This window comes from Artemia franciscana, chromosome 14, assembly GCF_032884065.1.
Source record: "Artemia franciscana chromosome 14, ASM3288406v1, whole genome shotgun sequence".
NCBI lineage: Eukaryota > Metazoa > Arthropoda > Branchiopoda > Anostraca > Artemiidae > Artemia > Artemia franciscana.
In genome coordinates, this window is record NC_088876.1 from 14,686,687 (window position 1) to 14,712,399 (window position 25,713).

Below are 25,713 nucleotides of genomic sequence, written 5' to 3' on the forward strand. Positions count from 1 at the left end.
TCAATGTTTAGTCTATTTTGGGGTTTTATGTTTCGATACGGCCCACAGCTTCCTTCTTTTTTTGTTTCTTTTGACTCAACATACTTGGCCTATTAGTTACTTGACAATTGGAGACAAAACAATTTGGGTGCCACAAATCTTTACAACAATTATCCCCGTAGCTTTTGTCTTCTCTCAGATCCCCTTACCTCTACCTACTTGCTCTGAAAATCTTAAACCATTCTGGAAAAAGTTCAGGTTTATTGACTCACTTTTAGGTATTACAGATCGCTTAAACCGATTGTCAAATATTTTGTTTACTAAAGTTTACCTGGTCCTGTCTACATACCCTGCAAGTTACAAGCCTAACGGGAAAAGCTTTGGTTCAATTTTTGACTTAATTTATAACTACAGATAGTAAATGAATAATGTCGAAACTCTCCCGCTCTCTTCGGGCTTAAAATTGCCGGACACGGCTTTGTTTTTTAAACCTCCTACCAGATTATGACAACATAGTTCGATCCATAATATCCTTGCAACCGCTCTAAATACTATGTTGATTTGCGTAACAAACTTGCCTTTCCTTTTAAAATACCGAGTTCATTGTTTAGAACCCTTTTGACAGCGACTATAATCCAATTTGGCAAATGGATAAGCCTGAATCTCAGCTATTGGCCTTAGACCGGGTTCGGCGCTCCTCGCGGAGCTTTTTATCATTAGTCCCCCCGACTTCACCATCATATTTTTGCTGACAAATAAATGCAAATGACAAAAATGCACTCAAACTATTTATTTATGCTCACAACACTAGGTTCATCCATCCCATCTTAAGTTGGAAAGAAGAGATGCTTCAACCTACTACAAAATACTCTTTGAACAGTGTATACTTTGGTTTGGTATGATGGGGATTTTCAGTGATAAAATATTGATGATACTGAAGAATGAGGGGACTTTCGGGAACTAGTCCGCTTGGCGTCTCTGAACCCGAATAACGAGAATTGAAAGATGATAGAATTGTCACCTTAATTGGAAAGATTAGAACTGTAAAGTTGCTAAAAAATGACATAAAAGAAAAACTTGCAAAGGGAGCATAAACGTTAAGATTTATAATTTTTTTAAAGGTCAAGAAACATCCTTAATATGAAGGAAGGTGTTCCGCTTCCAGAGCCTTTCCTGGATTTGCCTTACCATAATTTGCCTATTATAAAGAAAGCAGATTGAAAAAAAGACAAAAAAAGTGTAGGAAAATAAGGTGTCTTGTTCTAATTTTTCTAGAAGGTTGGGGTTCATGAAAATTCCATAAAATCTGTGTTGCATAGACAAATATTTATGTATTCAAAGCAATGACTCAAGACCTGAGGGGTTCAGTCCCTTAGTCAATATTCCAGGCATTGGTTCTACCCACCCCTCATCCAACCAACAGGACTTGTGCCTATGTTCCAAGCATCTTGTGTTTTTGGTAGACGGTATATTATACATGTAGTATTTACGTATTTAATTGATAGGGGTACAAGCCTACCATTGCCCGTAATTATGCAGTGTTTTTTCTCTAATTTTAAGTGCTAAACTTGCTCTTTACTATAATTTCTTTTAATGGAGAATATAAAATCTAACAATAGCCTAAGAAAGAAAAAAGAAATTAATAACATTTTCAAAATAAGGTTTATTTCATTGCATTTTTCACTACGATTTATCTTTTATCACTCTTTGATGGTTTGTAATTTGGTGTCCAACTGCCCAAACTATTATTTGCATAAAAATCCATTGGATAAGCACTGTCACAACACCACTTGGCCTCACCAAATACAACAGAAGCTTCATAAGGAGTTAACAAAGGGGCTTGAAATGCAAGACCCCAGTCAATAGATAATCTAGGACAAGCTATCTGAATCCATGCATCTACTGAGCTCATTGCTGCCAGTTTATATGGAAAAATTTCAGACAATAACAGAGTGACAACTTCTCGTTTTTTTAGCTCTTTTAGTAAAAAATCTGCAACTTTTGAACTTCCTTGGCGTCCCAATGATCCTATTATTAGTCCAAAGCGTTTTGCCTTTGATGCTTTTACAATTGCGTTATTTCTGTTTTTCTTCATGGTTGAGTGGTCATATTCTTCCTTTGTAAACTTCTTTGAATAGGGGTCATACCTGTAAGCAGATAGATGGGGATTTGCTATCATTGCACTCTCTAAATGAAACCTACCATCACCGAGATATATAAGAATATCACAATCTAATTTTGAAGGTGAGGTACATCCCAAAATTTCACCAGGAGATAAAGGCTGACTTTTTGGGATAGTCACTTTATATCCTATGTCTTTCAATTCCTTAGCTATTGCATGAAGGCTATTCACAAACTGGATTGTGCTGACCATTCCAATATGAACATCGTTGGGAAAGTTCAACTTTATTGTTTCAAGACAATGAAGCATGTCAAATTTAATATCCACAAAAACATAAAGGACTGTTATTCCATGAGTTTTATCAATTGGAACTAAACAGCTATGACCATAGTGTACAAGCAAGTCAGCCCCCAAAGCACGAGCTGTATAGTCATCAATACAACAAGCACCATAAGTTACATCACCCAATACAATAACATCTACACCACTAAACGTTTCAAGAATGTCACTTATTGTTAAAGCAAACATTTGCAGGCCTTCAGGCATTTGCAGGGCAACTCGCTTTGCCTTGATCTGCTCAATTTTCCACAACGTCTTGTGAATCTCAAAATTGTAGTTAATGGGAAGTGACTGTAGTAGGGCTTGTAATTTTTTGTTTTCCAAAATATGAGAAGGGACTTGATTTGGCTGCCTAACAGGTCCATGGGCCATTTTAGCAGTGAACACTTTTCTTTGTGCATTTGCTGATACAACAACAGCCATTTCAATAGAATCCAATCAGTTCGTTTGCTTGACTTAAAAAACAAAACACCGTTACATCAGCAGGATATCCTGTAAGATATTCAATATTGAATTTTATTTTATAGATATGTATTTGTGACGAGGGATCGTTTGGAGGAAGCAAGGGAGGCACTTCCCCCTCCCAATGATTTGGAAAAACAAAATTATCATACAGCCCATGCCCCTTGTGTCTCTGGATGCTGACCTCTTTTGCCTCCCCAAAATAAAAATGCTGGAGGTACTAAACAGTTCGTGGTAACGAACTGTAAGTAAGGAGCAATCTGGCTCCATAGTAACCGAAACTCTAGAAATCAAAATTGTGATACCAATAGAAAAACGAATACAACGAAGAGAAACGATGCAAATGTGCCTTATTTTTCAATTAAAAGGGAAAACAGCACTTGAAAGTCATAGAATCTTTATGAAGATTACATCATCAGATTCAGCGTATCAGAGAACCACACTATTGTGGTTTCAAGCTGCTATCAGGAAAAATGTGGAGTTTCGTATTTTTTGCCAGAAGAAAGATCGCCGGAGCCTGTTTAATTGTTTTTCTTTCTTTTTTTCAGAGGTGATCGTATCGAACCAGTGGTCCTGCAATATCGCGAAAGGGCTCATTCGAACGGAAATTAAAAGTTCTAGTTCCCTTTTGAGTTATCAAAAATATTGGAGGGTAACTAGGTCCCCTCTCGCGCTAATTCTTCCCATCACCCGATCAAAATTTTGAGATAGCCATTTTGTTCAGCACAGTTGAAAAATCTAATAACTATGTCTCCGAGGATGACTTAATCCCAAACAGTCCCTGATGGAAGGGCTGCAAGTTATGAACGTTGTCCATTGTTTGCATATAGTATCGGTTGATGTTTTCAGGGGGGATTTTTTTCTGCTGGGGGGTTGGGAGTTACACGGAAGAATGTTTCCATGGAAGAACTTTCACGGGGGAGGGCAATATTCCACGAAGGGGGCCCTGGATTTCACGGCATTATCTAAAAACGATCAGAAATTGAATAAAAAACAAGTTTTCAATTGAAAGTAAGGAGCAACATTAAACTTCTATAAGATTTGGGGGTGATTTGTACAAGCAAATTATGGGAATTCCCATGGGGGGGGGGAATGCCAGCCCATTTATAGCTGACTTGTTTTTAAGTCAACTAGAATATAAATATATGATGGATAAGAATAATCCAATTAATTTAAAACATGCTTGGTCAAATAATAAAAGATATTTAGATGATATTTTGGTCTTAAATTGTAAGGATTTCATTGATATTTCTAAAAATATATATCCATCAGAGCTTATTCTTGAGCCTAGTCATGGCGCTGGTCATGAAAATCATTTCTTAGATTTAAATATTAATATTTGGGATAATAATAAATTAAGTTTTAAAATGTATAATAAAACGGATGATTTTGATCTTGAAGTGATTAGTTTCCCATTCCCTGAAAGTAATATACACTCAAATATCACATATTCAGCGCTTTTCTCACAGTTACTTCGTTATGCAAGGATTTGTAGTAATTATATTGATTTTAAAAATAGATGTAAAATCTTAAGCCAAAAATTGATATCAAGAGGTTTTTCTGCAAATAAATTAACTTGGCAATTTAAAAAATTTAGTTTTCATTATAACGAACTTTTAAATAAATATCAAAAGAATTATCTAGAAATACTTAAAGAAATTTTTAACTAATTTCGGAGGTTTGAGAAATGTTGTCACAGCGCCATTTATTTTGAATTGTGTTTCTAATTGAGCGGATTTTCTAAAAAATTAGCCACATGGTAAAGATGAATTCTATAATTGTTTAGTTCATTCAGGTTTTTTACAATGTGTTAATATTTGTGATTTGGTAAAATTTATAATATTTAGTTTACCTATTGTTGCTAAAGGGAGGGATATATTAACAGGATAAGCTTGTTTTGGTTTTACTTGGTTGTTTTACATTTGCTGTTTTTTTTCATAGGCATGTATTTTGGGGGTGATACCTGACGCGGGGATGCCATGGATATTCTGTGGTAGCCACAACACTGTGCTGAGTAGAGAATTTAGAGTGGCGAAACCCTATATAGGCCAGTGTATTCTCCTGATGAGCCCTTATGTTGGGTGTTGCCTCTGAATTATTTGTCTATATTATTTTTTCTATTGTTTGGTAAATGACGACTTATACTTATTGACGACATGACTGCCTGTCCATGGATTATTCTTTATGGTTGATTGTGTGTGGCTATGCTGTTTGACCTATGTGATTGTATGGATGAGTAGGGTTAAGGCCTCATTCAAGTGCTGGTCTATATTAACCACTAATTTAGGAAAACAGTCTTCCTTTTCTCCTTCTGTCTTTTTTTTTTTTTTTTTTTTTTTGTGTGTTTGTGCTGTAGCATTGGTGATTTCTCTTTTCATGATAATATATATATATATATATATATATATATATATATATATATATATTATATATATATATATATATACATATATATACTAGCTGTTGGGGTGGCGCTTCGCGCCACCCCAACACCTAGTTGGCGGGGGCGCTTCGCGTCCCCCCAAGCCCCCCCGCGCGCGTAAGTCGTTACGCGCCATTGTAGTTGTGTCCCTATGTCCCACCTGTGAATATAGATAGATAGATATATATATATATATATATATATATATATATATATATATATATATATATATATATATATATATATATATATATATATATATATATATATATATATATATATATATGTTTTTAACTACGTAAAACTTGCGAATATACAACATTCTTTGCTGTCCCATTGTCTGTGCATATAAATAGATTGTCAGGTTTACCGACTCTTGAACATGCAACATATAATGGTCCATGGGAAAACAATCCGTATTCAGATCTATACCTCATGATTCTAATGATTGCCCTTGAGCTTTGTTGATGGTGATTGCTAATCGACCATTCCCTGAGTCGCCATCGTCATTTATATATCCCCCTGTGCACCCCGGCGTCCGCTTTGTAGTTATGTCCCTGTGTCCCGGTCGTCATTTATATTCCCTGTGTCCCGGTCGTCATTTGTGTCCCGGTGTTCCAGTCTGTGATTTCTCTTTGAGTGTCCCGGGCGTCATTTATATTCCTTGTGTCCCGGTGTCCCGGTCGTCATTTATATCCCCCTGTGCCCCCCGGCGTCCCATTGTAGTTGTGTCCCTGTGTCCCGGTCGTCATTTATATTCCCTGTGTCCCGGTCGTCATTTGTATCCCGGTGTCCCGGTCTGTATATACATTCGTTTTTTAGTTTTGTTTTTCTCCTTTATTTTTTTCCTTTTTTAGTTTATTTAGATTTTTAGATTTTTTAGTTTTGTTATTAGTTTTTAGTTTTTTTGTAGTTTTTACCATTTTTTTAGTTTTTTTAGTTTTTTTTTTACTTATGTCCTGGTCGTCATTTATACTCCCTGTGTCCCGGTCGTCATTTGTGTCTCGGTGCTTTGTTGATTGCTAATTTATATTATATTTATATTTATATTTTTTATATTTATTAATATTTTTTTAGTTTTCTTTTTCTCTTATTTTTCAGTTTTTTCCTTTTTTTTAGTTTTTTCTTTTTTAGTTTTTAGTTTTTTTTTTGTTTTTTACCTTTTTTTAGTTTTTTTAGTTTTTTAGCTTTTTTAGTTTTTTTATTAGTTTTTAGTTTTTTTTAGTTTTTGCCTTTTTTTAGTTTTTTCAGTTTTTTTTTTAGTTTTTAGTTTTTACCTTTTTTTAGTTTTTTTTAGTTTTTTAGCTTTTTTAGTTTTTTTTCTTTTTAGTTTTTTTTGTAGTTTTTACCTTTTTTAGTTTTTTTCTTCTTTCGTATTAGTGTGAAATAATTCAGACGTCATATGCGGACAAACACGACGTCACTCGACAGACAGACAGACAGACATAACCCACAAACAACTTATTTTTATATATATTTATTCATATTTTTTTAGTTTTCTTTTTCTCTTTTATTTTTCAGTTTTTTCCTTTTTTTTAGTTTTTTTCTTTTTTAGTTTTTAGTTTTTTTTAGTTTTTTACCGTTTTTTTAGTTTTTTTTAGTTTTTTTTAGTTTTTTTAGTTTTTTAGCTTTTTTAGTTTTTTTATTAGTTTTTATTTTTTTGTAGTTTTTGCCTTTTTTTATTTTTTTCAGTTTTTTTTTAGTTATTAGATTTTTACCTTTTTTTAGTTTTTTTTAGTTTTTTAGTTTTTTTTTCTTTTTAGTTTTTTTTGTAGTTTTTACCTTTTTTAGTTTTTTTCTTCTTTTGTATTAGTGTGAAATAATTCAGACGTCATATGCGAACAAACATGACGTCACCTGATCCACAGATCCACACACAGACAACTTATTTTTATATATATATATATATATATATATATATATATATATATATATATATATACAAGCTGTTGGGGTGGCGCTTCGCGCCACCCCAACACCTAGTTGGTGGGGGCGCTTCGCGCCCCCCAAGCCCCCCCGCGCGCGTAAGTCGTTACGCGCCATATTAGTTACGCGCCATTGTAGTTGTGTCCCTATGTCCCACCTGTGAATATATATATATATATATATATATATATATATATATATATATATATATATATATATATATATATATATATATATATATATACTAGCTGTTGGGGTGGCGCTTCGCGCCACCCCAACACCTAGTTGGTGGGGGCGCTTCGCGCCCCCCCCAAGCCCCCCCGCGCGCGTAAGTCGTTACGCGCCATAATAGTTACGCGCCATTGTAGTTGTGTCCCTATGTCCCACCTGTGAATATAGATAGATATATATATATGGTTTTAACTACGTAAAACTTGCGAATATACAACATTCTTTGCTGTCCCATTGTCTTTGCATATAAATAGATTGTCAGGTTTACCGACTCTTGAACATGCAACATATAATGGTCCATGGGAAAACAATCTGTATTCAGATCTATACCTCATGATTCTAATGATTGCCCTTGAGCTTTGTTGATGGTGATTGCTAATCGACCATTCCCTGTCCCGGTGTCCCGGTCGTCATTTACATCCCCCTGTTTCCCCCGGTGTCCCCGTTGTAGTTGTGTCCCTGTGTCCCGGTCGTCATTTATATTCCCTGTGTCCCGGGTCCCGGTCGTCATTTGTATCCCGGTGTCCCGGTCTGTATATACATTCGTTTTTTAGTTTTGTTTTTCTCCTTTATTTTTTTCCTTTTTTTTTCTTTTTTAGCTTATTTAGATTTTTAGATTTTTTAGTTTTTTTATTAGTTTTTAGTTTTTTTTTCTCTTTAGTTTTTTTGTCCCGGTCGTCATTTATATCCCCCTGTTTCCCCCGGTGTCCCCGTTGTAGTTGTGTCCCTGTGTCCCGGTCGTCATTTATATTCCCTGTGTCCCGGTCGTCATTTGTATCCCGGTGTACCGGAGTTGTGTCCCTGTGTCCCGGTCGTCATTTATATTCCCTGTGTCCCGGGTCCCGGTCGTCATTTGTATCCCGGTGTCCCGGTCTGTATATACATTCGTTTTTTAGTTTTGTTTTTCTCCTTTATTTTTTTCCTTTTTTTTTCTTTTTTAGCTTATTTAGATTTTTAGATTTTTTAGTTTTTTTATTAGTTTCTAGTTTTTTTTTCTTTTTAGTTTTTTTGTCCCGGTCGTCATTTATATCCCCCTGTTTCCCCCGGGTCGTCATTTATACTCCCTGTGTCCCGGTGCTTTGTTGATTGCTAATCGAACATTCCTTTTGTCCTGGTCGCTTTCTCTTTGAGTGTCGTCATTTATTTTTTTCTTTTTTAGTTCTTTTAGTTTTTACCTTTTTTAGTTTTTTTTAGTTTTTAGTTTTTTTAGTTTTTTACCTTTTTTTAGTTTTTTTAGTTTTTTTTAGTTTTTTAGCTTTTTTATTTTTTTTATTAGTTTTTAGTTTTTTTGTAGTTTTTGCCTTTTTTTTAGTTTTTTTAGTTTTTTAGCTTTTTTATTAGTTTTTAGTTTTTTTTGTAGTTTTTGCCTTTTTTTAGTTTTTTTAGTTTTTTAGCTTTTTTATTTTTTTTATTAGTTTTTAGTTTTTTTTGTAGTTTTTGCCTTTTTTTTCTCTTTGAGTGTCGTCATTTATTAGTTTTTTCCTTTTTTTTTTAGTTTTTTATTGGTTTTTACCTTTATTTTAGCTTATTTTTCAGTTTTTTCCTTTTTTTTAGTTTTTTTTATTTTTTATTTTTTATAGTTTTTTACCTTTTTTTAGTTTTTTTAGTTTTTTAGCTTTTTTACTTTTTTTATTAGTTTTTAGTTTTTTTTGTAGTTTTTGCCTTTTTTTAGTTTTTTCAGTTTTTTTTTTAGTTTTTTATTGGTTTTTACCTTTATAGTTTTTTTAGTTTTTTAGCTTTTTTATTTTTTTTATTAGTTTTTAGTTTTTTTTGTAGTTTTTGCCTTTTTTTAGTTTTTTCAGTTTTGACGTCACCTGATCCAGTTTTTTCAGGTGACGTCACCTGACACATCCATCCATCCATCCACAGACAACTTATTTTTATATATATAGATATATATATATATATATATATATATATATATATATGTTTTTAACTACGTAAAACTTGCGAATATACAACATTCTGTGCTGTCCCATTGTCTGTGCATATAAATAGATTGTCAGGTTTACCGACTCTTGAACATGCAACATATAATGGTCCATGGGAAAACAATCCGTATTCAGATCTATACCTCATGATTCTAATGATTGCCCTTGAGCTTTGTTGATGGTGATTGCTAATCGACCATTCCCTGAGTCGCCATCGTCATTTATATATCCCCCTGTGCACCCCGGCGTCCCCTTTGTAGTTATGTCCCTGTGTCCCGGTCGTCATTTATATTCCCTGTGTCCCGGTCGTCATTTGTGTCCCGGTGTTCCAGTCTGTGATTTCTCTTTGAGTGTCCCGGGCGTCATTTATATTCCTTGTGTCCCGGTCGTCATTTATATCCCCCTGTGCCCCCCGGCGTCCCCATTGTAGTTGTGTCCCTGTGTCCCGAATTCAGACGTCATATGCGGACAAACACGACGTCACTCGACAGACAGACAGACAGACATAACCCACAAACAACTTATTTTTATATATATTTATTCATATTTTTTTAGTTTTCTTTTTCTCTTTTATTTTTCAGTTTTTTCCTTTTTTTAGTTTTTTCTTTTTTAGTTTTTAGTTTTTTTTAGTTTTTTACCTTTTTTTAGTTTTTTTTAGCTTTTTAGTTTTTTAGCTTTTTTAGTTTTTTTATTAGTTTTTATTTTTTTTGTAGTTTTTGCCTTTTTTATTTTTTTCAGTTTTTTTTTAGTTATTAGATTTTTACCTTTTTTTAGTTTTTTTTTAGTTTTTTAGCTTTTTTAGTTTTTTTTTCTTTTTAGTTTTTTTGTAGTTTTTACCTTTTTTAGTTTTTTTCTTCTTTTGTATTAGTGTGAAATAATTCAGACGTCATATGCGAACAAACATGACGTCACCTGATCCATCCGCAGATCCACACACAGACAACTTATTTTTATATATATAGATATATATATACTAGTTGTTGGGGTGTTGGGGGGGGGGGCGCTTCGCGCCCCCACCCCAAGTCCCCCCGCGCGCGTAAGTCGTTACGCGCCATATTAGTTGCGCGCCATTGTAGTTGTGTCCCTATGTCCCACCTGTGAATATATATATATATATATATATATATATATATATATATATATATATATATATATATATATATATATATATATATATATATATATATATATATATATATATATATGATTTTAACTACGTGAAACTTGCGAATATACAACATTCTTTGCTGTCCCATTGTATGTGCATATAAATAGATTGTCAGGTTCACCGACTCTTGAACATGCAACATATAATGGTCCATGGGAAAACAATCCGTATTCAGATCTATACCTCATGATTCTAATGATTGCCCTTGAGCTTTGTTGATGGTGATTGCTAATCGACCATTCCCTGTGTCGCCGTCGTCATTTATACATCCCCCTGTGCCCCCAGCGTCCCCTTTGTAGTTGTGTCCCGGTCGTCATTTATATTCCCTGTGTCCCGGTCGTCATTTGTGTCCCGGTGTCCCAGTCTGTGATTTCTCTTTGAGTGCCCCGGGCGTCATTTATATTCCTTGTGTCCCGGTCGTCATTTATATCCCCCTGTGCCCCCCGGCGTTCCCGTTGTAGTTGTGTCCCTGTGTCCCGGTCGTCATTTATATTCCCTGTGTCCCGGTCGTCATTTGTATCCCGGTCTGTATATACATTCGTTTTTTTAGTTTTGTTTTTCTCCTTTATTTTTCATTTTTTTTCCTTTTTTATTTTTTTTCTTTTTTAATTTTTTTAGTTTTTTAGCTTTTTTTGTTTTTTTATTAGTTTTTAGTTTTTTTTCTTTTTAGTTTTTTTGTAGTTTTTACCTTTTTTTAGTTTTTTTTTTACTTATGTCCTGGTCGTCATTTGTGTCCCGGTGCTTTGTTGATGGTGATTGCTAATCGAACATTCCTTTTGTCCCGGTCGCTTTCTCTTTGAGTGTCGTCATTTATATTCCCTATGTGCCGATGTCCCGGTCGTCATTTGTGTCCCGATGTCCCGGTCTGTAATTTCGTCAGTTGAAAACATGACGTCAGTCGACACACAAACATGACGTCACCCGACAGACAGACCCACACACACACACAGACAACTTATTTATATATATATATATATATATATATATATATATATATATATATATATATATATATATATATATATAAGGTTATGTCCTTCATGGCTGTACCCAGGGAGCTATAAGGTTGAAGCCCCCCAGAGGTAGCGTGTTGAAAATATTGTCTTAAATAAACCAAAAAATGGTATTTTGATATATTTGACTGTCTATGTTGAATTTCTGATATATAAATATTGAAAAATTAGCAATTTGCTGTTTTTAACAGGATTATTTGATTAATTATTGCGACTTTAATAATTTTTTGTGGGGCTTAACAGATCAGTATAAAATAAGCAAGCCCTCCCCCATCCCTTCCAAAATAGTAAAATTCATATTTTTCTATATTATTATTACGTATGTTAACCATCCCCTCTTAGCCATAGGTGAAGCAAAGGGACCGGGCGTTTCCCAAATGTCCATTATCCCTTGCCCCTAAAACAATTCACTGATTTACCTATTATGATGCAATTTTTTTGATAAATTTCTCACTGTCAAAGGCAATCAACTTTCATGCAATTTTGTTTGTTTTTCTGTCTAATAAATACTTTTCTGTTTCTTATTGCGGCCGGCCCAACTTAAGGGTCATTGTATAAGAATGAATAATTCTGACCTGTTATAGCCTTTAACGTCTCGCAATGCAATACATCAGAATATAAAAGAAATTTTCTAGACGTTTGTTTTGTTCAATCATTCTTCCATTCAGTCGTTACTCGTATCAAAGAGTTCGGTACCAAAACATAAGTAAAAAGCAAATGGGCAAAAAGTAACCGAAATTCTAAAATAAGGAATTTTGATAATAGTAGATACATCAAAGAGTAGAATTTTAATGCTGATTCCGATTATATAAAAACTATTAACTCTAATTTCACCAATCAAAAGCAACGAATCCGGTAAAATTTGCCTGGTTTTAGGAAAAGGGGGGAGACACCTCAAAAAGTCAAGCGATCTTAATGAAAATTATATTATCAGATCCAGCATATAAGAGAACCCGCTGTAGGTTCTGAGGTTGTCTTCAAAAACCATCTCAAGAAGTGTTAAATTTAATTTTTTTTTTTTTTTTTTTTTTTTTTTTGCAAGGAGCAAGATCATGGAAGTGTGTTAATTTTTTTTTTCCAGGGATGATTGTATCGAATAGGGAGGGAAGAGATTTACTGGAATAATTGTAAAAACGGTCAGAAAAAAAACAAACCTTTGCAACTAAAATTAAGGATCAATATTAAAAGTTAAAACGAAAAGAAAATATTCGTATATGAGTGGACAGCCCCCTCCTCAGCCCTCGCTCTTTAGTCTAAATCTTAACTTTTGTCAAAATTCTTTAAGAAAACTGCTCAAACTCAAGGGTGGTAGAACTTAAATGAGAACCGTTTTTAAAGAAAATAGACTTTAGCGTCAAGGGGCAGCCCCCCTCATATATGGAATAGTTTCTATTTGTTTTAATTCTGACGCTACTCAATACTTTCAGCCGAAAAACTTTCTTTTTTGTTTTATATAGTACAAGAAAGAAAAAGGTTGATGCAATAAGATTGATTATAAAACTTCAGAAAAAAATATTAATAGGTATTTCATTTCATAAAAAAGACAAGTTTCTAACTGAAAGTTAGGAGCAACACTAAAATGAGCATAAATTATTCCGCATAAGAGAAGGGTTGTCCCTTCCTCGTTGACGTAATACTTAAGGCCCATTTAAAATATGATTTAAATTAATACAATGTATCATACAGGTCAAGTCACTCTAGCAGGTGCACGTCAAATTTAACCAATTTCCAGTACTCGATTTTCTCCCACATATGTCAATTATTCCAGACATAGAAAACAGGCGATCTATGTATTTTTCAAAACACTTCCATTAGAAAGTATTCCCCAAATCATAGTATTAGGAAGGCTTTATTGGTCCAGCTGTCTAACACACAGTTCCAGAGTGTCTACTGCTAATACTAATTTCTACTACTACTCTTACTATTGAACAAAATCAACAGTGTCTGTAAGTACATCCAGTTTTTCAAAATAGCATAGGAACAATGTCTTAGGAACAGAATAGGGTATCAAGTTTTCTTTTTCAAGGAAAGCTAAGTTGTAAAACTAAATCAAAATATCCTATGTTTTGCCCAGATTTTCAAAGTGTATATATTACTAAAAGATGTTGAAAAATGTTGTACAACATGTAAATACGAAGCCCAAATCTGGATTCTCATAAAGAAAATACTAAAAATGCTCTTTTCACAGCCAAAAAAAACAATATGTCAATTAAACATAAACAGAAAATAATTTAAACAAACTTTTCTACAAGAGAAGTTCATCAAAGAAAAGTAAAGATTTACACTAAACCGAATATGAGCAGAAATGAAGTCAAAAGAATATTTTTAGCATAAGATCACAATGAATCACCATCAATGAATATATAAAACCCAAAATGAAAAGAAATTATAATGAATAACCAGCACAAACTCAAAGCAAGCACAAACTAGGAGGTGTAGGGCTGATGCCCTCTTTACCTTCTAAAAACCAGAACAAGAAGACTTAACTGATAAAAATACATTTTAAATTTGTTGTCAAATTTAATAAATCCAAAATTATTAAGACTTTCAATCTGAAAGCTTAAGAAATGAGCATCAAACAGTTCAGAATAACAAACAGTAAGTAAGGAGTGATGCAACTCAATAGTAATCAAAACTCTAAGAAACAGAATTTCGTTATCAATAGTTATATCAAAAGAACTCGCTAGTTATGCCGATTCAAAATATACAAGATTCTTTTAATGTATCGTTACAAATCAAAGGATGCGAGCCTCAGAGAATTTCCCTGATTTTCGAAAAGGTGGAAAATACTCCCTAAAAGTCAAGGGATCTTAATGAAAATCAAATCATCAAATTGAAAGTGCCCGGGAATGCCATTATAGAACTGCCAAGCTCCCATCTGCAAAAAAGTGGAATTTAGTATTTTTTGCTGGAAGAAAGATCACAGACGTGTTTATTTGTTTGTTGTTTTTTTTCACGGGTGATAGCATCAAACTAATAGTGCTAAAATATTGGGAAAAGGATGATTCAACCAGAAATTAAAAGCTCTATTGCCCTTTTTAAGAGACCAAAAAGATTGGAAAGCAACTAGCCCCCCTCTCAGCCCGAGTCGTCCGATCAAAATTTTGAGATAGCATTTAGGGGACAGTATATTTAGAGGGCCCAATTTTTTCCACCTTTAGAGATAACATGACCCCCAAAAGCCCCTGGGGAAAGGTCCTTAAGTTATAAAAATTTCCCTGTTGTTTATGCATAGCATTTGTTATTGGAAAGTATGCATACATTTTCCGGGTTGGCGGCGGGGGGTGAATTTTCTACTAGGTAGGTTTTTGATGGGGAAAATTTTCCACGGGGAGGGGTTTCCAGAGGGTGAGCTTTCCAGGAAAAGCTTTACACTTGGGAAATTTGCCAGTATTCCAATACGAATTCTAATTTATTATTATTATTTTCTCATTTCTGACTACATTTTACGGCAACTGAATTGCGGTATTTGGAGCTGTTACCAGGTTGGAGCTGTTTAGAGTACCTTTCCATAGGGGGGGATTTCTTACAGGATAAGCTCTCCGTAGGGGAGTTTTCAATGGGGTAAAATCTCCAGAAGGGATTTTCTGCAGGAAAAACTTTCAACTAGGGGGTATGTTATTTGCAAAAAAATCTTTTCCATAGAGGAGGGTATTTCTGGCATGATTCTATGACAGCCTTTTAGAACCAGAAGAAAAAATTTAGAAAAATTTTAGAACCAGAACCGTCTGCAAGAAATTTTTCTTGTGCAATTGTCTGGGAGGAATCTTCCACCGAGAGAAAGAATTTTCCATTTCTTGGCATTGTTTAAAATCGATCAGAAGTGATAAACTGAAAGTAAGAAACTACATCAAAACTTGAAACGGACAGAAATTATTACGTACATGAGGGGAGGTACCCCCTCCTCAATGCTTCGGTCTTGACTCTAAAGCTTGACTTTTTGTCCCAATTCTTTAAGAAAAAATCATAAAACACGAGGACCATTCAATTAGAATAAAAAGCTTTTTTAAATTTTTAAAAAGTAGCGTACACAGCAAGGAATTGAGGAGGGTGAATCCCACCATGCAAAAAGTGGTGTAGCAAAGTAGCAATGCTACTTGACACTTTCCAAATTTATTGATATATTTTGTCTGAAAATACCATTTTTACATATAAAAATACTTTTTGCCAAAATAAAAGCTGTCAAAACACAAGTTGTGCTGCTAAAGCGGTGGCAGCTTTTGGAATTCTTTCAAATTCTGCTAATAGATGTTTTGGAATTTTTTCTATACCTGAGTCAACCCCCCCCCCATATACGTAATAATTTCTTTTTGTTCTAAGTTTTGATGTTGTTCCTTACTTCCAGTTAAAAAAAGCTGTTTTTAATTCAATCAGTATATATATATATATATATATATATATATATATATATATATATATATATATATATATATATATATATATATATATATATATATATATATATATATATATATATATATATATAAAGCAACCAGTTCACATTCATTTTTTTTCTTCCGGTAATCTTGGTTGCGATTGTTATTTTTTTCTTCTTCAAAATTATGATATATATAACACACATCTTGAAATGACTATTGTTTTCAGTAAATGAAAATTATGCTCTGGTTTTTAGAAGGCACATGGGATGTTAGTCCTATTTCTCTCAGTTTCTACACATTTGAGTTTAACATGTTTATTCATTGTAATTTAAGTTTGTTTTAGATTTCATTTTTTTATTGGTGGTGATTTATGGTAGTTTTACAAATGAAAAGTTATTTGACTTAATTTCTACTCATCTTTAATTTAACATAGCTCTTTACTTTTCTTTGCAAAATATCTTTTTCGTTTTTTTTTTTTTTAATTAGTTCAGATTAGAATAAGAAGCCCCAACAAGGCTTAATATTCGAGTTAAATCAATAAAATCATCTTTGTAAAAAAGAATCAACAAAATGTAGAGTCAAATCAAGATTTTGGGAAATATGTTTTGTTCAACAATGTAAAAGGTTAAAATAAGCATAAACTTGTCTTTCACCAAATTTTCTTATAGAAGTAGTGAAAAGTCTAAGATAAAAGCTTAAGAACACATTCTCAACATATAATTTTAGGCCCTGAATTCACTGCTGCATGTAATTCCATTAATTCAACTTTTTTAGAAGATACATAAAAGCTCCTCATCTAGACTTTTGCTGTCACTTCAAATAAATGCCATAAATGTGGTGGATAAATAATTTTCCACCTGACCTTAATTTATAACATGTCATAATTTACACAGACTCCCTGTCAAGCTACTAGCTTCCAGGTTTGACCTCCTAGTGTAAATTAGATTTACATCCTTTTAATTGCCTAATGTTGAACCTTTGCATTATCTATGTTGGAAACAACATATCTCAACTGGATCCCCAGATATTCTGGGTAATCATTATCCTGATGATATTTCTAAAAAAGCCATAAATACTGATCAGCTAAGCAGGATACTTATCATCCTAAGAGATATCTTTCAACAAAGACTATCAGATGCTTTTGCCACAAACAATTAGTCTTATTTATGCAATCCCCCAACAAGTTTTCACTCATAAATCTACCCTAACATCAGTGAACGCTCAAGTGTCCTTAATCTATAAGCTTTCTCTGGTAAAATTCCAGCTTAGGGGCTTCTTGAATCTTGGAAACTAGTTGAGTCAGGCGAATGAAACTCTTAAAATTGAATTCAAGGTCAAAACGTACTTAGATGAGATATCTTGAAGCACCTTAAACTGCTTCTCCCTCTAGGGGGCACTGATCTTTGTCAATCTTAATGTTATGAAAGTGGAACTTTGAAAATAGACTTTCTTCTCAAATGAGGCACAAGAAAATTGTTTTAAGCCTCATACCTTGGTTCAATCCCAATATCTAAGATTTTTAAAATCTATAAATCTTTTTCGTAAATTTTATGAAAAAAACCTTTAATATGGCTTGAAATTCTACTGAATAATAGGAATTATGTTTTTCAAAAACTAATGCCAATAAAAGAGATTGAAAACACAAAAATTAGGTAAAATATTTTTTTTAGTCGGTCATGTAGGCTATAAAATCTTCTCAGTAATAGAAAATGGTAAACACAACAACTTGACAGTAGCTTCCTGGGGTGTTTTTGGTCCTAGATCCATTCCTGAAAGTTTCATTCGCCTAACTCAACTCGTTTCAAAGATGACTAGAAACCTCTAAACTAGAATTTTTGAAATCTTGAGAAATAGATGTAGACTAATGCTCAAATTCGGCACAATGAATGTGTATTTCTCAATCAGTTTTATTCAAAGATGTATAAGTTTTAAAGATTTGAAAACTATTTATTTGATTTAGGTAAATTAGCAGTAAAGGTAGTGGCTATTGTGAAGGAAAGAATTCTTTGGAAACAATGTTAAGAAGACAGTTCTTACTTCATATTATACAGAATAATTGTAGATAACACATTTTGACTGAAGCTCCATTATACTTTATACCTATGGCATATTGAGAGGGCAGCCATGCCTCCCCCAAAAAATAACTCCCAAAGAAATTTTTTAACAGTTTAATTTCTTGCCCTTAGCAGTCTTCTTGATTAATTGTTGTATACTTTGAAAATATACTGGAAGTACTACACAACAATAACATTTATCCCCTTTATAGATCTTTTATATCCCTTTTGTGATCTCTGTCATGTCCTTAGCCACGAATTGTCATTCCCCTGGTCACTTCATCAATTAGCTTGAGTCTCTGGCAAGTCTTAATTCATAATTACTGTGATTGCGTTTGATCAGGTTGAAAGCTGCATAAACTTTACATACTAGTATTTGACTCAGCATGATGCATTGATATTTACTGTCCAATATATATTGACAGGTACCTTAGTGAAACAACAAAACTATCTACAATCTCTTTTTGATCTTTTTCAAAACCTTTATGTGTAGTTGATGAAGATAGGGCTTTGACTCCTTCTTCTTCAGTTGTTGAGGCAATGGCGGAAGGTACTTGGCTAATCTCATTCCTGGCAAAACCATTCCTGTCAAGGGAATTACTAATGAGTTGTTTTTTGTTTTGTTTTTTAATTGCAGCTTTACACAGCATTTTCTTTTTTATAGTGTTAGATACCCAAGAGATTGAACATTAAAAATGAAACCGATTAGTACTATAAAAGCATTGCACTGGCAACAATAGTCCAGATTAGTTTTCCATGGGGTATAGATCTATAATTTTTGTCAACATTGTTGGTCGACATGAAAACCTCAACAATGGTTTAAATACCTTATTTCACTTCAAATTCTAATGGAGTACTTTACTTGCAAATCTTAATTGCAGCAATACACTAAATTTCTTTAACACCTTAGAGAAGTTATGAAAATCTTCAAACTTTTTGTAGTGATAAAGAAGCTGCCTTAAGCTTACAACTCTATCAGAGAAGGTATGCTGCATAGCAGTTTTATTTTACAGTTTCAGAAAATGAATATATTGCTCATCTAAGTCTTTTAACCACCAATATATGCCATAAAATCCTTACTGGATAAGAGAAGAAGATTGTTGATGAACAAGGTATGCAGGAATAGATTGTTCGACAACCATAGTTTCATTTTTCCCCTCTCTTTGGGCCCTTTGTTCACTCTCCCATTTTCATAGCACTTGATATTTACCAAGTGAAATATAGTAATCTGAACTTCTGATGGTCTGTAGGACCCGGTTTTGCTAGTTTAGGCACTTCCAGATAAGCTAGGACGATGAAATTTGACAGGCGAATCAGGAACCAGACCAGATTAAATTAGAAACAGTCGTTTTCCCGACTCAACCATCTGGGGGGGGGGGGGTTAATTCAGAAAAATTAGAAAAGAGGTATTTTTAACTTACGAACGGGTAATCAGATCTTAGTTAAATTTGACATCTAAAAGGATATCGTGTCTCGGAGCTCGTCTTTCAAATTCCGACCGGATCCGGTCATATTGGGGTGAGTTAGAGGAGGAAGCCTAAAATCTTGGAAAACGCTTAGAATGGAGGGATTAGGATGAAACTTAGTGGGTAAAATAAACAGTCCAGAAAATAGGAAGTCCTAGATGCGTAATTGACTTAACCAAAACAGATCCACTCTCTCTGGGGGAGTTAGTGGGAGTGTTAATTCTGAAAAATTAGAAAAAATGAGGTATTTTTAACTTACGAAGGAGTGATCGGATTTTTAATGAAATTTCATATTTAGAAGGACCTCGTAACTCAGATCTCTTATTTTAAATCCCAACCAGATCCAGTCTCATTGGGGAGAGTTGGGGGGAGGGACCGGAAATCTTGGAAAAGGCATAGAGTTGAGAGATCAGGATGAAACCTGGTGGGAGGAATTAGCACAAGTCTAACATACGTGACTGACAAAACCAAAGAGGGTCCACTCTCTTTGGGGGAATTGGAGGGGAGATTCGGAAAAATTACACAAAATGAGGTATTTGTACTTTACGAACGGGTATTCAGATCTTAATGAAATTTGATCTTGTTCTTCAGAGCTCTTATTTTATATCCCGACAAGATAAGGTGATATTGGGGGGATTTGGAGGGAGAAACAGGAAGTCATGGAAAACGTGAAAATTGAGATATTTTTTATCTTATGAATGGGTGGTCAGATCTTAATGAAATTGCATATATATTATGATCTTATGTCTGAAATGTTCCTTTTTTAATTCAAATCGGATCCGGAGACATAGAGGGTTGGAGGGGGAAAATAGAAATCTTAGAAAACGCTTAGAGTGGAGAGATTGGGATGAAACTCGATGGGTAAAATAAGCAAATGTCATAGATACGTGATTGACGTAACCGAACTGCATCCGATCTCTTTGGGAGAGTTAGGGGGGTCCAGTGCTTGGGTGATTTTTGTGCTTCTTTATGTGCTAGGACAATGAAAATTGGTAGGCATGTCAGGGACCTGCAAAAATTGACGTGATAGAGTCTTTTTCCCCAACTCAACAATCTGGGGAGCTAAAAAGAGAAGAAAAATTAGAATAAATGAGTTATTTTCAACTTATCAGTAGGCGATCAGATCTTAATGAATTTTGATATTTAGAAGGACCATGTGTATCAGAGCTTTTATTTTAAATCCCGATTAGCATTAAGCCTCTGATTTTTCTTTTAAATCAATCTATTGATTCTTAGAATTTTTCTAGAGCTTATGCCATATGAGCTCTTGGCTCTTCCAATCTCGTCACAAGTGTCATATGAGCTTTTTTAACCAAGTCCTTTCTTCTAAGACCTACAATGAAAGGAGAACCGCAACTCTGAGGTCAGTTCTCCTATCTCCTCTTGGAATTAGCATAAAAATCAAATATGAAACATTACTGACAATTATGCAGTTGTGAAGTTTCAAAAATGTAAATAATGTTGATTGACAAATCCATGCAAAAAACAGTCATTCAATTGAAAATCTTTCAATTTTGTCTTTCAGTTTCTTAAAAATACTTAAATACTTTAGTTCAAAAATTTGTGAATTAAACCAGCTTTTCAAGTCAATTCATCCTTGAAACGTTTCTGATGCTTGAAAGATGGACTTAATGTGTAGGCACTGGAAACCAGGAAACAAGTTTTAGTTTCCTGAAATTGTTTACCATAATTTTGAGGAAATAGTGACAAAACGTTGACGTTTTCAAAGTCCATGGCTTCAAAAGTAGTCATTGTTGGTTTTCACCCCTTCAAAAGAGTCCAGTCTATAGACACTGCTTCCTTTTTGCCAAATCTTAAGACCATTACAGGCTCACATCAGATGCTTGGATGCTTAGTTTCAATGCCATACACTGACCTTAAAGATACCCATGCTGATTTAAAGCATCATGGTGAAAGACAGTATCATGTAACTCTCATACAAGAGGCTATCATGTTTATCAAAATACAAGAAGGAAAAAGAATTCCAATTGGCTAGTAATTGATTTTGCAAGACACCAAGGACAAGTTTAAAAACTGAGAAATTTTATAACAAATTGTCCAGGCTATTCTATTATTTGGTTTTCATGAGCTAGCCCTTAAGGGTCTTTGTGTAAAAATGATTTTTTAACAAAGTGTTGAAATAAAGGGGTATTCAAAGGGTTGTTGTGATTGATGATGGATTGCAGAATCACAAAATTGTGGGAGCACATCAAATCATCCACCAAAAGCAGGAAATATACATCTTCTCTAGTGCAGAAAGTTACTGTTGATAGTGTGGGTAATGCCATTTGGGACACAATTTTGGATAAAAAAAAATGGTGAAGCGTTTTTAGATATTGGCAGATCAAATGAGCAATGTAACTCAGTGGTAGATCCAGGGGGTGCACCCCCCTGACCTCGTGATGGATTTATGGTTGGAACTGCTTGCTCTGGTTAGGATGAATTTTTTTTTTGTATTTGGTGTTTAAATAGTTGAGTTTTGATAAGTTTTTTAATTATTCAGACAGTTTCTTTTTGTAAGCAAGTTTAATACAAGGTTTTAGTTACTTAAAGTGGTATCTGTTACATTTTACTAATGATGTATATGCCCAAAAAGTATTTAATTAACTTTGGGTTTATCAAGGGAGTCTGTCCATATTACAAAAGCCAACTGGGAGGTGAAAACACTTTGTAATAACAAGGAGAGAAATTTACAATCCTAACTATTTTAGGCTGTCGAAACGATATATTAGGATGGTGCTGTCACAACAGAACTGAAAAGTAAAATATTTACTTCTTTTTACTGCCAAAAAATTATTTTTGAATCTTGCAATGGCATTGAGGCAAAGAAATTGATATCATTATTTTCTTTGGCTGTCTGTTTTGGTTCATTTTTTTAGTTTGCTCTTTTTGCAAAGCAGAGTGGTTTTTACAGCATTGTTGTTTTTTAGAGGATTTGTATTATAGAAATTAAATGTATGAGAAGGGTAACAATTATCAATTTATTGGTTGACCCTAGTTTGGCAGTGTGAAGTGATATGCATGAGAAGAAAATTTTCAAGTATAGTCGAAAATTTTCAAGTATAGTCGAAAACTTTCAAGCATAGTCGAAAACTTTCAAGCATAGTCGAAAATTTTCAAGTATACTACTGTCAACCAGCACGTGTTCCCAGGGGAGACCCTTTAACAAGGTTGACTCTAGTTTGGCATAGTGGAGTGACATGCATGAGAGGTGTGGCATAAGTGGGAGTTGGTAACAACAGCAATGAAAGGGATAAAATTAACCATGACTTGACGCCCACTTAATTGGACTATCTGCCTTGGCTTTTTCTACAATTAGCCAGGACTTGACTTGCCCACAACTATTCCATTTTTAATTGTGTGGCCACTATTAATAACGATGGCCACTTTACTGCCTATTTTCGCCTAACTAAGGCTCTGCTTTATATGACATACTACCTCCTTTGTTCATCCTAAAACATTAAAATAAAGGTCAAACTCTTTCGAACTTTAATGAAGGTTTGTATAAGTATATACTTAAAACTATACATATGAGTCAAAACACTCCTTCAAAGGTCAGAGTAATCATTTAAGAAGAATAGATTTTTGAAAAATTGTTTATAAAAGAAGGCAGATAATCATGTGTTTATTTTATTTTTTGATCTAGCCAGTATAGATGGGTTTCTGATTTATCAGTTTGAATCAGTGGAATGCCATCAATTTTTCCAAGCTTTTACAAATAAGATGATGATAAAAAATAGAAATTCACACAACTTGAGTTAACCACAGGAACGGAATGCAATTACAATATTACTTCAGAATTTCTCACCTTCTCAAAACCAACCAGTCACATAATATAGTTACGTTTTTGTATAGGGGTGGCATTTACTTATCCATAAAATTGTCTAAACTGATATATGTACCACTGAAGATTTTTATACTTATCTTAATACATGCCATCCAATCATGATTCCAGGATTAGGTGTTTATAAATCAAAAATCTTCCAAGATAATTCTCTTACTTAATTAAATCAAGAGTCAAATTTTAATTTTTTTTTTATTTTTTTTTGCTCTACAGACATATAAAGATTTAAACATTAGAATTGAATATCTGAAAAATCTAAAGATTAAAAAAAAAAAATCAGAAATCTCCACAGCTTGAAACCCTTAGAATTCAGATCACCAATCTATACCTATCAAATGCAAAGCTAGCAAACACATAGTTTTTTGCATTTTAATGAGTACTTCAACTCGTATGGTTAGTTTGAGGCCCATATCAACATGCATCTTTATTCGAGTTCATATTTTTCTGATGATTTTGGTCTTTATTTAAATATTTTAGGATGAATAGAAGAGAAAACACTAATGAAGAGCTCTAAACTGACCGGAATAGCCATTTTAAGCATTCACCAAAATACTGAGGTGGACATCAACCATGTAACAAATATATATGGTGGGACAGGAAATAGGGAAATATACTCTTGTTTATAAAATTCTATATCTGATTTCTAGTAAAATAAAATAGACAAATACAAATAGACCATACATCTTTTACAAATATATAAGTTGTATCTTTATCCTAATTTCCTACTCTTCACAACTATTATAGCTACTAACCAATGCTACAAAGTTAGGTAAGATGCTAAATGGTTTAAACTATAAAAATTGTCACAAAGAGTGCATGATGAAATTTTTTTGACAATAATAAGCTTAACTCACTTGGTATAGAGGTCAGAAGTGCAAAGACAAAAAATTATGCAGAAAATGTTCAATATCATTTTGTTTTGTACAGACTGTGGAAACCTTTTTTTTTATAGTGGGATAGTTTTTATAATTTAGGCCTACTATTTTTGTAGGCCTATCACTACTCTTCAACCATTTTAATTTCAACAGATGTATTAGAACTTTAACCATCACCAGATTCTAGATTAAATTTATGACTCTTCCACAACACATAATTGTCACAATTCCTTTTTAAATTGTGGGTATTTCTTTGTTTGCAAGTGTATTGATGCAACCTATTACGTGTACCCCCCCGCAAAGAAAATCCTGGATCTGCCCCTGATGTAACTTCAATGGGACAGCTTGTTCTTGTTATCCATTTCTGTGACAATTGTCAAAAAGAAGGAAGTTTTTTGGCCTTTCTCACTACAAATATATGTACAGTATGTACAACTGTGCCTAAAAATTGGTATAAATGCAGTATCCACTGAGATTTACACTCACTGCTTAATTTTCTTCTTCCCCCAAATAGACTGGGTCACTAGCTTCTGCTCTGTCCCATACCTAAAAGCAAAAGGGTTCTTTGCTGTTCTGGCACATAGTGGGTTCACATACATGATATTATTGTCACCTTTCTGGAGCCTTTCTTTGCTGTTGTTGGAGTACTGCACAGCTTTGTTGACAACCAGTCTGACAAAGGTTTAATGGCAAAATCCAACTCTTAGTAGCAGCCTAGCAGCCATAACCAAGTTCAGCTTTACTTTCCCGGATTCTTGTTGAAAAAGTAAGCTTGTTTCTGCTTTCAACTTCTGTTTCTCTGTTGATGGAAAATTTATTTATCCTTACCAACTGTACTCATTCCAGGCAATTCTGTATTAAAAGAGCTAGTGGAAGGAAACTTTCTTTCTTTATATAGAAAATGAGACTAGACAGTAGAAGACCTTAAATTCAACTGCTGAATCCAAGCTGTAGAAGCTGCAGCTAACCAAACTCTAGTTATTATCAAGCAAACTATAGCCAGCATATCTCTAGCAATAGTTACAAAACTCTGCAAGACCCTGGTGAAACCTAGAATGGACTACAGAATGCACATTGCTATGCCAATTAATAAAGTAGACCAGATTGCTCTTGATTCTATCCAAAGATGAGCAACTAAATGCAAAAAGGGGTTTCAACATCTTCTGTATCCTACACAATTACATAAGCTCAAATTACCATCACTCAAATGTGATGGTAATTTGAAATCCATTTTCAGGATTTCAAGTTACCTGAAATTTGAAATCCTGAATATGCAAAGGAACAAAGGAGATACTCCTACGAGCAAGTTGTTGCAGCTATGTGTAGAACTTAACATGATATTTCTTAACCACCAAGCAACAGCATTTCAGATCCACCTTCTATTACCTTGTTTTATTATTGATGCTGTATTGGCCAAGGTTGTGATAAAGCTGCAAAACTATAAATATTTTTGTTTCTTTGGGACTTGCCTCATTTCTGAGCTAACTGTCAGGCATGTCAAA

General features: G+C 33.8%; 1 protein-coding gene across 8 annotated transcripts in view; it reads right to left on the reverse strand.

Moving 5' to 3' along the window:
• Window positions 1–1,622: 1,622 nt before the first annotated feature.
• Window positions 1,623–25,713, reverse strand: part of LOC136035370 (2-(3-amino-3-carboxypropyl)histidine synthase subunit 1-like) — a 53,956-nt gene continuing 29,865 nt past the window's right edge. For 4 of the 8 annotated variants that reach the window (XM_065717134.1, XM_065717135.1, XM_065717129.1 and 1 more), the window contains exon 2: window positions 1,623–2,932. In XM_065717134.1, coding sequence (XP_065573206.1) covers window positions 1,670–2,863 — 1,194 coding nt within the window. In that variant the 5' untranslated portion in view covers window positions 2,864–2,932 and the 3' untranslated portion in view covers window positions 1,623–1,669. Of the gene's footprint in view, window positions 2,933–20,379; window positions 20,502–21,177; window positions 21,369–25,713 lie in introns of all 8 variants that reach the window. The other 4 variants (XM_065717132.1, XM_065717130.1, XM_065717133.1 and 1 more) reach the window with 3 other exon arrangements.